The sequence below is a fragment of the Cornus florida genome, unplaced genomic scaffold (genome assembly GCF_030987335.1).
Source record: "Cornus florida cultivar Cherokee Brave unplaced genomic scaffold, ASM3098733v1 CherokeeBrave_3.0.0_Hap2_Chr01, whole genome shotgun sequence".
Taxonomy (NCBI): Eukaryota; Viridiplantae; Streptophyta; class Magnoliopsida; order Cornales; family Cornaceae; genus Cornus; species Cornus florida.
This window is the reverse complement of record NW_026775571.1, coordinates 109,372,098-109,388,354: the sequence shown is the minus strand read 5'-3', so window position 1 is coordinate 109,388,354 and position 16,257 is coordinate 109,372,098. Positions and strand designations below refer to the sequence as shown.

The window sequence follows — 16,257 nt, the reverse complement described above, 5'->3', positions numbered from 1 at the left end:
GGGCCAATCTGTCTTAAAGACATAGTATTCAATACTAGCCTCGATCTAGGTTCTTTATTTATTATTATTATTTTATTGCTTTAATTTGCATGTTTAGTTAAATATCTAGTTAAATATTTAATTAATTATTTTTAGCATATTACAAATATCTTATGGCATATTAGTATAGGGTTAGTTATATCTTAAATGTCACATGAAGCATATATTTACCAACACAAATAAGAATCTCTGTGATGTTTCACAAATATTCAATTTTTCGACATTTTTTTTATTTTATTTTTCAGCCCGAGAGACCTATGTGGGTCCCATACCAAGATTTTTGGGTCCTGAAATTTATTTTTCGGTATTTATTAACGGTTTTAAATATTATTTATCAATTGTGTAAGGGTGGAATTGGTATTTGATATAGAAAGAGTATTGTTGTGAATTAGTGGCATTGAAGGGGCATTATAGTCATTTCCTTGGTCTAACCTTTGACCAAACCTTTGTGTGGCACTAATACAACCATGTGGAAGATTTTCTACATTGTTTTCGGCATCTGCTTCTTTTCTTCTTCTTCCTCATTTTCTCTCTTTTTAAACCCATTTTATTCCTCCATTATTGTGTTTTTAGAGCTTGATTTTGATGACTTTCTAGAGGGATTTTAGGGCTGCCATGGGAATGAAAAATATCCCTTAGAGAGAGGGTTTTCCATTGAGTAAACATCAAGCTCATTCCCTCAATTCTGATTTTTCGAATTCCCTTGGAGTGGGAATTTTGTGGTGCTTCAAGAGAGGATTTTGTTCCTCTTTTCCTCTTCTTCATCTTGGTGCTTCTTGGCAACCATTTGGTGAACCTTTGATTTTGAAATTTGGGGGCTGTTGTGAAGATCTTGCTTGGTTAAGGTAAAGGTTGTCCTAAACCTCAATTCCTTTGTTTTTCTTGTGAATTAATCTCCTTAGTTGAACCATTATATGGCTAGAATTGAAATTTCTTTACAAGCATGTTATGTAATTAAATCTGAAATTTATAGTTTGTATATTAATGGTGTGTTGTGGTTTTTTTTAAACTGAAAATTTTGTCCTCTAAGTATTGGATGTGTTTATGTGCATAGAACTAAAATTCTAGTAATTACAATGGTTGGGTAGTTGTGCTTATAACTGAATTTCCTATGATAATTCACCTCAACCATGAAATTGTTTTGTTGTAAGCTTTTTGTTGTTATTGTGTTGTTGTTGTAAGTCTAAAATTTTGTAGGTTACACGGGGATGATGTGTTATTTGTTTTAAACATTGAATTAGAGCTCTTCTTAATGTCAGTTGTGTTTCTATGTATAAAACTGAAATTCTAGTAACCATAATGGTTGTATTGTTGTTGTTTAGATGCTGAAAGTTTGATGTTTAGTTTACCTCACTTATGGGCTGTTTTGTTCTAAGTTGGTACATTGTCCTTAAAGCGTGCATGATGGTTTTGATGTTGGGTGTTCTTTAAACTGAAAAATTAGTAATTACAACGGTGGTGTTATAGTTGTATATGAAACTGAAATTCGTACCTTGTTTCTAAAGCATGAATAAGACTGTTTTGTTGTAAGGATTGTAATGGTTGTTATTGCTCGAAAACTGAACTAGGACCTTGACTTTAAAGCATGAATGATGGTGTTGTTGTGGGTTCAAAACTGCCATTTTAGTTTGCTATCATGTGCAACTTATAGAACTGAAATTTTGTGCAACTTATAGAACTGAAATTTGATGTTGGAAATGATATAACATTATGAGACTATGAAATGTGTCATTCATGCATTACATTAGGTACTACATGGGGCAGAACAGATTTTTTTTAAAAAAAGAGAAGATTGTATTTTTAAAATGAAAGCAAAAATCTGAAATTTGGAAAAAATATTTGATGGAATTTTAGATAATAGGGAGAGACATTGGCACCTCATTAACATTGCATTTCACTGCGTTTACGATATCGTATTATGTGATGATTATTACTTCCCGAACAAGTATGACCCTTTTTTTCTTATCGTTATTCTCTGTTTGGATTCACGGAGGCATTAAGCAGTGCATTTTAGGCATCTTCTACTGAATCGTTATACTCACTCCTTACTATTATTTTTCAGGACACGGAAAGAAAATGACGAAAGACATTCCCCCACAGGCTTAGTCAGGACTTAACGGACTTTCTTGTATTAATTTTCGTTGTATATACAAGTTTTGTAAAATTTTAAACTTGTTTTGTGTCTCTTTCGTAAGCTTATGTTCAGGGATTGTAGTCGGATGCAACGTATTATGTAAATGAACTTTTGATTTTTTGTCTATGTGTGTGATCATGATATTACCATTATAGATACATGTGGTGACTATTGTGGAACGGGGTTAGCCTTTAATATGGCTCATAAATGAGTTCAGAAATTGCAAGACTTTTAAAACTTAGAATCCATATTTCAGTTTTTAGATTTGGTATGTTGTGTTTCCTTATAGTTTAGAATTGGTAATGACTGTAGTGGCAGTAGATGATCTCGGGTTCAAGTAAGGACTTGGATACGGTTCGGATCCCTGGGTTCAGGCCATTACAATCTCCTTCGTTACATGATTTCTTCTTCATATAAATAGATATAAAATCTATAGGTCAATTACTTAAAAATACATTTTGTGTAACAGCCCTTCCTATCTAGTTCTCATGGTTTACATCAACTACTGCAACTTTTTTTGAATTACGTGAATCCTATATTTTCTTTAAAAAATAATTTAATGAAAGTAAAGTGAGTCAACGCATCTAAATTGAATATATAATTATGGATCAATGTTTTTATTTATTTATTTTTTTAGGACAGTACTCTTCAATGTGTCCTTTTCTCAAGTTTGATACCTCATGATTCATCTATATATATATATATATATATATATATATATATTTGATAGAATTGAAGACGTATGCCCCTTCATTCACATTTCTGTTCGTTTAAAACTTGTATTTTTTTTTAGGTGTTAAATCATATAGTTGTTGAAAACTTCAACCAAAATGGAGAGTTCATCAATTGGGTGGGGAGCATTCACCTCCTCATGTCGGTTAATTTTTTCGTTAAAAAAATTATTATTCATCACAATTAGTCCTTGAGGATGTTAAGGATCTCAATTTGTAATTAATATTTGGGGTTTCTAAGACTCAATTAATGATTCATTTAAGAATGCAAAATTTGACACAACTCATAACACACAGACGTGCGTGTTTAGATTGATCTCGTGTTCCATTTAACCTGTCTAGTTAATCATGTCGATTTCAAGTTTGAGATTCAGCCCATTTAACTCATTTGGCCAGTTTAATTAATTGGATCATAATTGTATTAAGTCATATCATAACAAATCACAATAATTAATTATTGTTAGGATGGCTTCCTCATTCTCTCTTCAAAAACCACCTCTGATTAAAAAAAGTAATAACTCTTTTTGTTTTTTTCTTACATTTGTAAAATTCATAATGTTCAATAACACATTCCTCTTATGTGAATATATGAATAAAAAACAAAAAAATTTATCAACTAATGTTGTACAAATGCACCATTGACAAACAATATAAGTGAATTTTAAAATTAAGAAAATAAAAAGTATAATTTAAACAATGGAAAGATACATATTGGACTTGGATTTTTTTTTTTTACTCTGGGTTCCAATGCAGATTACATCAACAATTATTAAATTGACAATGTAATACATATGCAACAAATAATGTAACACTCGTGTAACTTAATATCGAGAATGCTAACATTTATATAATATACTTCATTGAGTTGTAATACTACAATATAATTATTAAATATAAAAAATAAAACATCTTATTGTTAGCGTAGGTTTTACATTATCGATTTCAATTTATAAGTATTGAACGTAAACGTAAATGTCCGCATGACATGATGCTGATTCTATTCACACTGTACTTTTCTTCTGCTTTTTTGTTCTCCATATACCTTTTTTTTTCTTTTATATAAAATAAAATAACACAATTGTCTTTAAAAAAATGTTCAGTTATTTAAAATTTATACTTGTCCTGTTACACTTGATAATTTATTAATTAAAAAGGAATAAAATGTGAATATTATCTCTCTTACAAAATACAAATGCCAAAGAATGATCGGTGTAATTTAGTGTTAAGAAAAAAAAAAAAAAAAAAAAAAAAAAAAGACACACACAATGTGTTGAAAAATATATATATATATATATATATATATATATATATATATATCCTGAAAATACCAATAAATTAGTAGGGAAAATTAGTATAGGCACAGCCACAGGCGATCTCGGTTGTAAAAGGGACGTGCGACTCCGCACGTGCGCGAAGTATAAGACGTCTCCATTCCCAACGGACACTTACATAACGGCTATTTTTTCCCTTTCTCTCCCGACTCGCTTTTCGCTTTCCTTCACTACACAGCCCATAACTCACTCTCTGTCTCTCTCTAACTCAAGTCCATCGAATTCTCCGGCTTGAGAAAGTGAATTTTCGACACTTGATGCATATTCTTGATCACCCAAGAAACGGGTTTGAAGGTCTATATCGAAAGGAGTCATCATCAAATTGTAATCGGAAAAGGTCAAAATGCGGACAGCCGACAAGAATTTTCCGGCGAGGGGTTTCTCCACCCCTCCTCCGTCGTGGAAGTCGAAGAGGACGTCGCCTATGATGCCGGCATCGGAGAAGAAGCCTCAGGCCAAAGGTGATCTTTTTCATGTCATTCATAAGGTGCCCGCCGGCGATTCTCCGTACGTCAGGGCCAAACATGTTCAGGTAATAGAATTTTCGAGTCTGTAATGCGAATTGAATTAATGATTTGTTGTTGGTTTTTGGTGGGGTTTGGGAAATCTCATGTGAGTAAGAATGTGGTCTTTGTATTTTCCAAGAATTTCAATTTTCTTTGTTCACTTGTTCGCTGTTATTTCCTTGTAGTTCTATAGATGCTTGAATGTTCTTTATGTCTGATTTTTCATGCGTATTTATTATGTGGGTGTTTACTATATGCTTGCGATGTTTCAAACTGACCCTTTTGGTCTTTTCTTGCTATTCTTGTATGAAACTATTTTCCTGGAAAAAATGTTTTCTTGTTGAATTGGCAAGATTTGTAACACCCCCTGGATTTTTATTGAAGTTTTCTGATTTTTTTAGTCATGTAGATTACCCATACTCTATTGGTAATGATCGATTAAATTCACTGGTTATTGCATTCTTTTACTTGTTTATGAGTTGTTGATATTCAACACTTCTATTGCAGTTGAAAAACTCTCTGAATTTTAAGATAGTTTTCTGGTAAAAAAAAAAAAAAAAAAAAAATTATGCTTTTCTAATCAACAGATCACCTAATTAGAATTGATGTGAAAAATGAGTGAATGCATCATTTTCCTTTTTCTTTTCTTTTTTCCCCATAAAGGGGTTGATTTCATTGAAAAAGATAAGCTTTCAGTACAGAGAATGAAAAGGACCATTTCCAATATAAAAGGAAGCTAATAAAGAATAGAAAGACAAGAAGTCTAGAACTAATTACACAGATCATTAAAAGTAGCAATGGCACCCACATCCATGACCTAAAAAGCAATAGATCTAGCAACATCAATAGCATTTCTATGTACTCCCCTAATGCAACCTGCAATTCCGTTCTCTCCAAATAGTCCACAGAGTAGTAGTTATAAGTTATAACTATGGCCAACATTTTCCTTTTCCTTCCACCGCAGTTGATGAACACATTCTGTTAGCCAGATAAATTAAATCACATTGAATTATTGTTGGTTCTTTTTTGTGCAGGAAAATTACCCATTTAGATGTTTTTGGTCAAAATTGAGTGAATTAATCTTTCTTTACTTTTGTTTTTATTTCTGTGTTATAATGTTAAATTTTTGAGAATAGTTTATAGAACCTGAGTTAACTGATTAAATTATTTCTAATTTGGTTATGGAAGATTAGCTATTCTTCAGCCAAAACATGAGTGATTATTTCTTCATGTTTATATATGCACAATTTGACTTAAGTTTTCAAATTACAGTTGATTGAAAAGGATCCAAGTAGGGCCATTTCTCTGTTCTGGGCTGCTATTAATTCTGGTGATCGAGTTGATAGTGCCTTGAAGGATATGGCAGTGGTAATGAAACAACTGGATCGATCCGATGAGGCAATTGAGGCAATTAAATCTTTCCGTCATCTATGCCCCCATGAAACTCAGGAATCTCTTGACAACGTTCTTGTTGAACTTTTCAAGGTAAAGGACCAGTAATATTGAAAATCCACATATGTATTTTGTTTTCTAGATTTTTATATGTTTAGCATGGCATTATCAATAAGTCTAGATATAAGTAATTTTATTTTGGGCATTTATGCGGATATATTAATGTATTTTGTTGTCCATTGTATGCAAATTACTGGATTGTTGTATGTTCAGTATAGATTAGCAACTAGTCTGGATATAAGTAATTTTATTTTGGGTATTTATGCGGATATGTGAGTGAATTATTCATTTTTCTCCTTGCTCAAATTGAGAGAGATAGAGCTATCGCATAAAACCTTTGTTAGCTAAAATATTTAAAAGGTCGTAGAGGGGTAGAGCTATGACATAAAACCTTGTCACAGTATATGGAGGAAATCAGAGAATGATTATAATTGAGGATTTATTGTTTATTTTTTTACCTTTTCTGAATTTCCCATTTCCTTTTCTCTGATAAAGACTATGGACCATAGATTTTCGAAATTTCCAATCATATGGATAATCTCCTGTTATTGAAGTTACATCTTTGTGAGTGTCCATGTGCATGTTTTTGTAGAGATCTGGTCGTATCGAAGAACAGATTGAAATGCTTCAACTTAAACTGAAGCACATTGAAGAAGGTATAGCATTTGGTGGGAAGAGGACAAAGGCAGCTAGGTCTCAAGGGAAGAAGATACATGTCACAATTGAACAGGAGTACTCAAGGTGGACACTGTATTGGTTTATCATCTTTTCTGAATGTCTATTTCTTAATTTTTTTGAAGTTTTCTGATTTTACAGCCTTCTCAAAATGCAGGTTATTGGGAAACTTGGCTTGGGCCTACTTACAGCAAAATGATTATAAATCTGCTGAAGAGCTTTATAGGTATGTTGTTTATAAATATCTACTAAGAAGTTTACATACATATGTAGCATTAAGTTTGTCAAAAGAAGGGCACTTTCTCATAGAAAATATTTTGATGCAGAAAAGCACTTTCTCTTGAGGCGGATAAGAACAAGCAGTGCAATCTGGCAATCTGCTTGATGCACATGAACAGGATGACAGAAGCTAAATTTTTGCTTCAAACCATAAGAGCTTCATCCGAAGATGGACAAATGGATGAGTCGTATGCTAAATCATATGAGCGTGCTTTTCAGATATTCACTGAATTAGAATCACACTCCAGTGTGAAGCCTGTTGCTGGGGAAGGAGAGAGCCATAAGGAAATTCGAAGTCTTCCCACATCCCTTATTTGTTCTGACAATGGAATTTCAAAAATTGCACCATATGGATCAAGAAATGGTTCACAGTCTTCTCCAAAGACTTCATTTGCCGATAAATTGAAAGGATGTCACGTTAGAAACCAATATGAAAGAAGGATGGCTGATTTTGGTAGCAGAAGTAAGGACAACAGGATTAATATGAATGGAAGAGAAGTAGGTTCTACTGGAAAGAATGTGTTTACTTCTCCACTTCCTGCCAGGGGAATTCCTAAAGTCCCATTTACACAACCCAGATGTTCATGGTCATTCAGTAATGGAGATCAGAGGAGTGCATTGGTGGGGGATGATCCGGTTGGTGGCTGCAATCGTAAATTATCATTTGAGCAATCTACAACCACTGAAAATGTGGAATTACTGGCCAACCAAAATCTTGATAGACAATTACCAGGTTCTACAAATGGACGGACGAAAGCAGTATTGCAGAATAAAAGAAGTACTAGTCAAGATTGGAGAAAGCGGGCATGGGGAACTCGTGCTGAAGTGAACAATGAATCTGTTCTATGGCCTACTGTTATTGGAAACTCGAAGATGAATTCATGGGAAACTGGTGGGCAGAAGAAATTGGCAACGAAAGAGAGTAATTCGCCTATGGAATCAGCAGTTGATGTTAAATATATGAGAGCAATGGAAGCTTCCTCTGATGGAGATTGGGATCGGAGTTCCAAAATTACTGTTGCGGGCAATGTGGGATTGAAAGAAACAGTTGAATCCTTTGCAGAATATATGAATTCAACCCAGGAACCCCAGAGCCTAAGCCAGCCTACTGAGCGAAATCTGGCAAACCCCCAGGAATTCTCCGAGTGTAAAAGTAAGAAGAGTTGGGCAGATATGGTTGAAGAAGATGAACAAGAGTTATTAGTTGGAAATTCTGATTTTCCAGAAAATACATGGGCTTTCCATACTCCAAGCAAGTGCTCTGATGATTGGAATTGTGGAGAAGAATTTAATGACGAAAATTCTAATTCCAACATAATTAGTCAATCATATTATCCACTGGATCAGATTGAGAATCTAAGCCAAAAGATAGAATCATTCAATTTGAAAGATGGATATTATAGCCAACCTCAGAATGATGCTTCATCAAGGAATCAAACAGCGCGACGGTCTCTATGTTTTGATCAGAACAAGAAGCCAGACAGAGCAGATAGCTTCTGTTCATCTCCATTGACGAAAAAGACCTTGAATTTTCAAGGGCATGACTCTTTGCTGTCTAATGAAAGGGAGTGCACTCTGGGGAGTGGTATAAGATTGATGAGGAGAAACAGATTGCAGGTTTTCAGGGAGATAACTCCTGAAAGTCCACGACCTTGAACTCGAGTTTCTATTAGACAGGAAAAAAGAAAAAGAAAATGCTTCCATACCAACTTCATTGGTTTAACCTGATTTAGTTTGTGCTGAGTTCTGATTCACTTGCATTTTTATTTGGTGTTACTTGTGTTATTGCTGCATTTATTGTTGCATTTTTTTTGTACATATGTGAGTTAAACATATATTCATTTACTTTAATGAAGAACTTCATTTTGAATTCTTATATTTTTGACGTTCCAGTAAAACTCTTGGGAACACTATGGTGATGCCTGATTTTTTTTTCCTAGCCTGATAATAACAGGAAATATATCCACAAAAATTTCTTTATTGTTGATGGGAACTTAGTAGTTGAAATGGCAATTTGCTAATTTGAATAACATATAACCACATTACTTTATATTCAATGATTGCCATTATGAATAGTTAGCTTTAAGTTAATACAGCTGTATCAATAAGAGTACCTTTAAGTTAAGAAGATCAGTATTGGGTGCTAGCCCTAACACATTTTCAGCGGACAACAAAGGGAATCGAAGCATATAAATAGACAGCTCAAGGGTCTAGTTCTTTCAGTTGACACAAAATGTGTCAAGTTAGAATTCAATAAGTCAAAGTGTGCTACCATGATCTTTATTACAACTTATCTTATTTTTAGTTATACATTTCATTCGTTATAGTGTTTCTTTCACTTGTTTATGGAAATGGCCTACTTGGTAAGTCTTATGCTTGAATCGAAGGCCCTGTAGAATTGACTTGAAAGTCTTGTACCTTTGAAAAAAAAACCATAGAAATAAAAGTGACTCCATAACAGTCCTCTTTTTTTTTCTTCAAGAAAGAAACATATCAACAATCAAACTTAAATTACCTATTTATATACCCCATGACTCTCTTCCCTTCCCCAATCATAAGCTTTTCAATTCTAGTTCAAATTCTACTATCTCTAGCAATTTGTAAGTACTTATTCACAAAGCAATAGAAAAGTGAAAATGAGAAGCAGAGGACACAAGCAGAGCAAGTTGAAACAAATCATTGGTGCACCAGCCAGATTTCTAAGCCAGGCTAGAGACTTTTATGTTGATAGCATGGTCAGTTTCGATGGGAAGGTAGGCTATGGCAATATGATGGGCTGTCCAGCTCCGCAAATGACCAATTTCCCAAGCAATTTATTGAAAAAGAAGGATGAAAGGGAGCTTTTTCGAATGGTGTCCTTGAAGAAGGTGGAGTTGGACAGCCGTCGGCAACCAGGATGGCGACAGCCGGTGGTGGGTCCGAATGGCATAAGGAGGAGTTACAGTGTTGGGTTAGGAAAGATTGGAAGAATTGATGAAGACAAGGCTTGTGATTTTGGGGAAGAAGAGATCAGCGTGAAGAGTGATTTCTTGTTTGCAAGAAGCAGGAGCTATGCTGTCACAAAGAGGAATGTTGGATATTGTTAAAACAAGATTACTAGTTGCCTTTTTCTTTTCTTTTTCTCTTTTTTTTTTTCATCCTAATGAAGGTGTTTGAGCAATTGAGCATAACAGTAGCCTATTATTTTTCTATTCCATCTCAATGGAGATGTGATTGATCAATATACAATGAAAATTTATTTCTTTTTATTATTATTGGGAAATTTTCTTCTTCTGTAAGCTATTTTTTTAAAGCTATATATGCCATTTGTGATCAATTCTATTGACTCAAATGTAAATTAGCCCAAAAATAGAAAATGTAAGGTCAAACAGTATTTGACCACCAATATATAGATCTCAACAGAGACACTTAGGGACCCAAGAAAATCGAGTTCCACTAAAGCAAATGTGGGATATTACTTCAAAGAAGTAAATGGTGGGTTGAAGTAGTATTTAGTGAAGTTACCATTTTCCATTGAAATTGCAACAGCATAGAAATGGGATAAAAGGCTGCTATCTTTAGCAATTAAAATCCATAAAAACTGCAGAAGCAAATGTTATAGAAAAAAAAAAGTGCTATTTAAGAGGGGGAAGGGGGGGGGGGGGGGGGGGGGGGGGGAAGTGGTTTGGGGAAACAAATTTACATATCCCAATAACTAATATATAACTGTGAACACCATATCAACTTCAAATAAAGAACAGAGCTTAATTAGAGTGAGTCCAGAGAAAGAATGGGGAACAATCAAGGAAAATCAGAGATTAATTAAATGGGACTAATAGAAACTTCAAAGGCCTATAATCATACACTGTGAAATGTATATGATATCTCCTAAAAATCGTTTTCTTTCCAACCTTTTTTTTTGGGCTGGTTAAGTATGGCTTCTCAATTTTGGTAGCTTCTTCTCTTGACCGAGTTGTACACTCAATGGTCTTCGACTATTTATTTGTATCTATAAGAAAATACATAAGTGACAGTGATTTGCTGGAATCATACATAGTAATTAACAAAAAGGGTGATTCGCGAGGATGATTCATACCTTCTGCTAGCCCTTTATACATAGTTGTTATGTGACGTCCCACATCGCTTGGGTGAGAGGTTTCATAAGAATTATATGTGTGAACATCTTCCAACTATGTAGATGTCTTTTGAGAAAAACCTTGACCACCAAGAGGAGAGTGTGCAAAGCTTATAGACAATATCTACACGGTATGAATGGTGTGAGCTGACTAATAGTATCTGAGCCAATCCCCTGAAGAAAATGGATTATTTCATTTATGAATATTTAGAATGCTTTAGTAAAACTCTTGGGACTCTAACTGTAATGCCTGTTTTTTTTTTTTTGGCATGTAACCAATAATGCTACTTCATAAAATTGTTATTGAAGATTGTACGAAGAAGTGAACAACCAATATCATTAATCTTATTGTTGCGTAGGTTTAATTAAAGATTTTAGATCCATATTCCTATGCGTCACTTAGAAAACTGACACCTAAGCTTGTTATGGACTGCAGCCTTTTTCAGAGAAATTTTGGAGTTCTTTTTATGGTTAGTGTTATGACTAGTAAATAAAGCCTCAGGACTTTGTTGTGACCAAAATTTTCCTACAGGGTAGGAAATGAACATTATGAAAAGTGCTTAGCATTTCCAGTTCTTTTTTTTTTTTTTTTTTTTTTTTTTTTTTTTTTTTTTTTAATCGGTCTTGAAACCTTGACCTTGGGATCAGTTAGCATTTATGGCTTTTATGATTTCATTAGGAAGACACGCTATCATCTGAGGGATAATGAATTAGGGAGGAAGGTTGTAAATTGTAATAGTGATACTGATATAAACCGTACACAGGCCACATTTTTGCGAGTAAATTATGTAAAATTTTGGAAGCTTTTGCATGTTCTCATGTGCATTACCATCACTATCATACAACGGAATGTGTTTCATGGAGCCAAAGGGCCTTTGGCCCAACGGTATAACGTTCCCATCTTCAAAGATAAGGGGAGGGATTCGAGTCCCGGTGTGGGCAAAAAAGTGTGTGTGTTTGATTTACCATAAAAAATAAATAAATAAAAACGTGTTTCATGGATCTGTTTTAATTTTTTGGTAAGATAGACCTAAATTCTTGTGACAAAACAAAATTCGCGTCCGAGAGGAACCTATGTAAGTTAATACTGGTGTACCAATAAGAGTACCTAAGCAAATGAATGAGCAGACACAACAAAGGGCCAAACATGGGAATCTAAGCAAGATGATATATAGACAGTGAAATGGTCTAATTTCAGTGGACACTATTAGAGATACTCCTTCATCGATCAAGCTTCAATTGTCAACGTATCTTCGGCTGATTCACTTCAACATTTACATAAATAATTTCCCAATTATAGCGGCAATTTATATAATTAATTTTTCCCATTTTTGATAATTGACTGTATCATATAATTAGGATCTTCTTTATTTATTTATTTACCATACTTAGATAGAATTTTATTGTATCATATAATTAGGATTTACCTATATTTATTTATCATATTTAGATAGGATTTTACATGTTTATAATTAACACAATGAAATAATGATATGTGTGCGCATTTCACTCTATTATTCTCTTTATTTCTTTTATGGTATCAGAGCTTCTTGCTCAAACGAGTTCTTCAATGGCCGATAACGAATCCTCTCTCAATACTATCACCCCCTCTCCTTCTTTCTCAAATACTGTTGTTAATCCTCTAGGATCCAGCAACACTCTTATCTCCATTAATGTTGCAGCTCAAGCCCCACTAAAACTTACTCCTTCCAACTACACACCTTGGAGAGCACAGTCCGATTCTCTTCTAATTGGATATGACCTTATGGGTTATATTGATGGAACTCCGGAAAAAGTTAATACAAGTTCTTCACTTTGGATCCACCAAGACAAACTTCTCTCTAGTGCTATCTTGGCTTCCCTTTCTAATATGCCCGTGTCGACAAAATCCCGACAAAGCTTGTCTTGCAGCAAAGGGCTTTCATCAGCGCCCTGGAATTGATTATACAGATACATTTAGTCCTGTTGTCAAGCCAAAGATGATTCGGGTTGTTCTTTGTCTTGCACTTTCTCGTGGCTGGCCACTTCGCCAACTTGACGTGAATAATGCCTTTCTTTCTTCATGGGTATCTCACCGAGAAAGTCTACATGTCTCAACCACCAGGTTTTATTAATCCCACATTTCCAAGACATGTCTGTAAATTGCGCAAAGCCCTATACGGACCACGAGCATGGTACATTGAACTCAAGAATATTTTTTTATTATTAGCAGGTTTTTCGGATATCAATGTTCATATACTATCATGATGGAATTTTGATTTACTTGTTAGTATATGTTGATGATTTAATTGTGACGGGTACCGATACATCATGATTCACAACCTTATTGCTCAGCTTTCTGATAAATTCTCTATCAAAGATCTTGGGACTCTCAACTATTTTCTTGGTGTAGAGGTCATCCCCACTCGTCAGGTCTTCTTTGTCTCAACACAATGTATACAAGATCTCCTTGATAGAACTGCCATGCTTGAGGCAAAGGAGGTTCAGACGCCCCTATCCACAAGCTCATCTCTCCCTATTGCTGATGGTTCCAACCTCTCCGATGCCACTGAGTATCAACGGGTCGTCAGCAGTCTTCAATATTTGTCAATCACTCGTCCGGACATTGCATTCACAGTAAACAAGCTCTCGCAATTTATGCACAAGCCCACTACTCTTCATTGGGCTGCTGCCAAACGTCTTATTCGATACGTCAAACGTCTTATTCAATACCTCAAGGGCACGATGTTTCATGGTCTGCTTCTCAAAAATAACTCTCCACTACATCTTCATGATTGGGCGGGGAATAAAGATGACCGTACCTCCACCAGTGCCTATGTTATTTTTCTGGGTCATAATCCAATTTCGTGGAGCTCCAAGAAAGTTAAGAAACAAACGTTATGTTGCTCGTTCCTCAACGGAAGCCGAGTACCTAGCAGTTGCAGCAACAGCAGCTGAATTAGCATGGATTCAATCCTTAACCTGCTATTTACTGTGACAATGTGGGAACCACTTATGTATGCGCCAACCCCGGATGAAGCACATCGCTATTGATTTTCACTTTGTTCGTGACAAGGTTACTAGCGGTGAACTTCCTTTCGACAAAGGTCCAACTCACGGATTGGTGTCTCCATGGGAGCACCGTCTTGTGGGGGCATATTAGAGATACTCCTTCATCAATCAAGCTTCAATCGTCAACGCGTGCTCAAATAAATAGATACTATAGAGGTCCATAAGATTTTTAAGTCATACATTTCATTTGTTTATGAAAATGGCCTACTATGGTTAAGTGTTCTGCTTGAATATGAGGCCCTGTAGCATTGACTTGAAAGTCTTTCTTGTACCTTTGAAAATATCCAGAGAAATCAAAGTGACTCCATAATAGTCCTCTTCAAAAAAATGTCATCGATCCAAGAAAGAAACACATCAACAATCAAACCGAAATGGCCTATATTATATGCCCATGCATGACTCTCTTCCCATCTCCAGTCATCAGCCTTTCAGTGAGAAGCAGAGGACACAAGCAGAGCAAGTTGAGGCAATGCGTTGGCTCACCTGCCAGATTTCTAAGCATGGCTAGAGACTTTTATGTTGAGAGCATGGACAGTTTCAACGGGAAGGCAGGCTATGGCAATGTGATGGGCTGTCCAGCTCAGCAAATGCCAAACTTACCCAACAATTTACTGAAAAAGAAGGATGAAAGGGAGCTTTTTCGAACAGTGTGTTTGACGAAGTGGAGTTGGACAGACACGGACAACCAGGACGGCGACAGCCAGTGGTGGGTCGGAATGGCATAGGGAGGAGTTACAGTGTTGGGTTTGGAAAGATTGGAACAATTGATGAGGACAAGCCTTGTGATTTTGGGGAAGAAGAGATTAGCATGAAGAGTGATTTCTTGTTTGCAAGAAGCAGGAGCTATGCTGTTACAAAGAGGAATGTTGGATATTATTAAGTCAAACAAGATTACTAATACAACCTTTTGAGATATATATACATATATATACATACATAGAGAGAGAGCATTATATATATTGCTTTTCATTTCCAAGTTAATGGAGGTGTGTGAGCATAATAGTTGCCTATGTTTTCTCTTTTCCATCTTATATAATGGTGGTATGTGATTGATTACTATACATTGAAATTTTCTCTTTTGCTTATTATTATTCTTTTTCCCTTTGCTGAAAAGAAACCATATAAATTGGGGCACAAGTGGCAAAAATTATTTGGAGATTTTCTTCTTCATGTTATTCTTTTATTAAGCTATAAATGCCATTTCTGATCAATTCTATTAACTCAATGTAAATTAGCCAAAAAAAAAAAAAATGTAAAATGTAAGATCAAACAATATTTGACCACCTGTTAGAGACAGTAAAAGCAATTATGGGATATATACTTCAAAGAAGTAAAAGGTGGGTTGAAATAGTATTTTGTGAAGTTACCATTTTCTGCTTAAAATGCAAAAGCATGGAAACATTTAATGTAATAAAAGGTTGATAAATATCTTCAGCAATTTAGATCCATAAAAACAGCAGAAACAAATGTTGTACAAAAAAGTTGGGCAGAAGAATTTAATGATAGAAAATTTGGATTCCAACATAGGTAGTCAAACATATTATCCACTGGACCAGATTGAGAATCTAAGCCAAAAGATTAAATCATTCAATATGGATAATTGTGAGTGTTCATGTGCATATTTTTGTAGTGATGAGTAGAAACAGATTGCAGGATTTCAGGGAGATAGCTCCAGATTTCTATTAGACAGAAAAAAGAAAATGCAATTCGGTAACAATTCATTGATTTTACCTGTTGTAGTTTGTTCTGAGTTCCGATTCACTTGCCTATTAACAGTTTACTTGTACCAACACTTGCACAAGTTTGTTTTATTTTGTACTAGCACTTGTACCAGAAGTTCGTCAAGCTGCTAGTTACAAAATTCAAATTTTACCTCATGAAGCCTTGTAGCAGACAGCTTCATGAGCTTTCCTGATTCTTGAATACTTGAAGCCATTGCCACAAT

General features: G+C 34.9%; 2 protein-coding genes across 2 annotated transcripts; both read left to right on the top strand.

The window, feature by feature from the left end:
- The first annotated feature begins 4,395 nt into the window (after positions 1–4,395).
- LOC132313380 (uncharacterized) lies at positions 4,396–9,023 on the top strand. The gene is made up of 5 exons (XM_059812125.1): positions 4,396–4,767; positions 6,014–6,226; positions 6,786–6,934; positions 7,026–7,094; positions 7,195–9,023. Exons 1-5 carry the CDS (start codon positions 4,579–4,581, stop codon positions 8,801–8,803), a joined length of 2,229 nt encoding a protein of 742 aa, XP_059668108.1. The 5' UTR covers positions 4,396–4,578; the 3' UTR covers positions 8,804–9,023.
- A 760-nt stretch (positions 9,024–9,783) lies between these two features.
- Positions 9,784–10,233, top strand: LOC132280452 (uncharacterized). The gene has a single exon (XM_059782438.1). The coding sequence runs from the start codon at positions 9,784–9,786 to the stop codon at positions 10,231–10,233; it is 450 nt and encodes a 149-aa protein (XP_059638421.1).
- Positions 10,234–16,257: the final 6,024 nt, after the last annotated feature.

What these genes read in the sequence shown, in the direction of transcription:
- LOC132313380 (XM_059812125.1), top strand. Translation starts at nt 4,579, where the DNA reads ATGCGGACAGCCGACAAGAATTTTCCGGCGAGGGGTTTCTCCACCCCT. An exon ending in TTCTTGTTGAACTTTTCAAG is followed by an intron (nt 6,227 to 6,785) that starts GTAAAGGACCAG and finishes ATGTTTTTGTAG; the next exon opens with AGATCTGGTCGTATCGAAGA. An exon ending in TCTGCTGAAGAGCTTTATAG is followed by an intron (nt 7,095 to 7,194) that starts GTATGTTGTTTA and finishes ATTTTGATGCAG; the next exon opens with AAAAGCACTTTCTCTTGAGG.
- LOC132280452 (XM_059782438.1), top strand. Translation starts at nt 9,784, where the DNA reads ATGAGAAGCAGAGGACACAAGCAGAGCAAGTTGAAACAAATCATTGGT.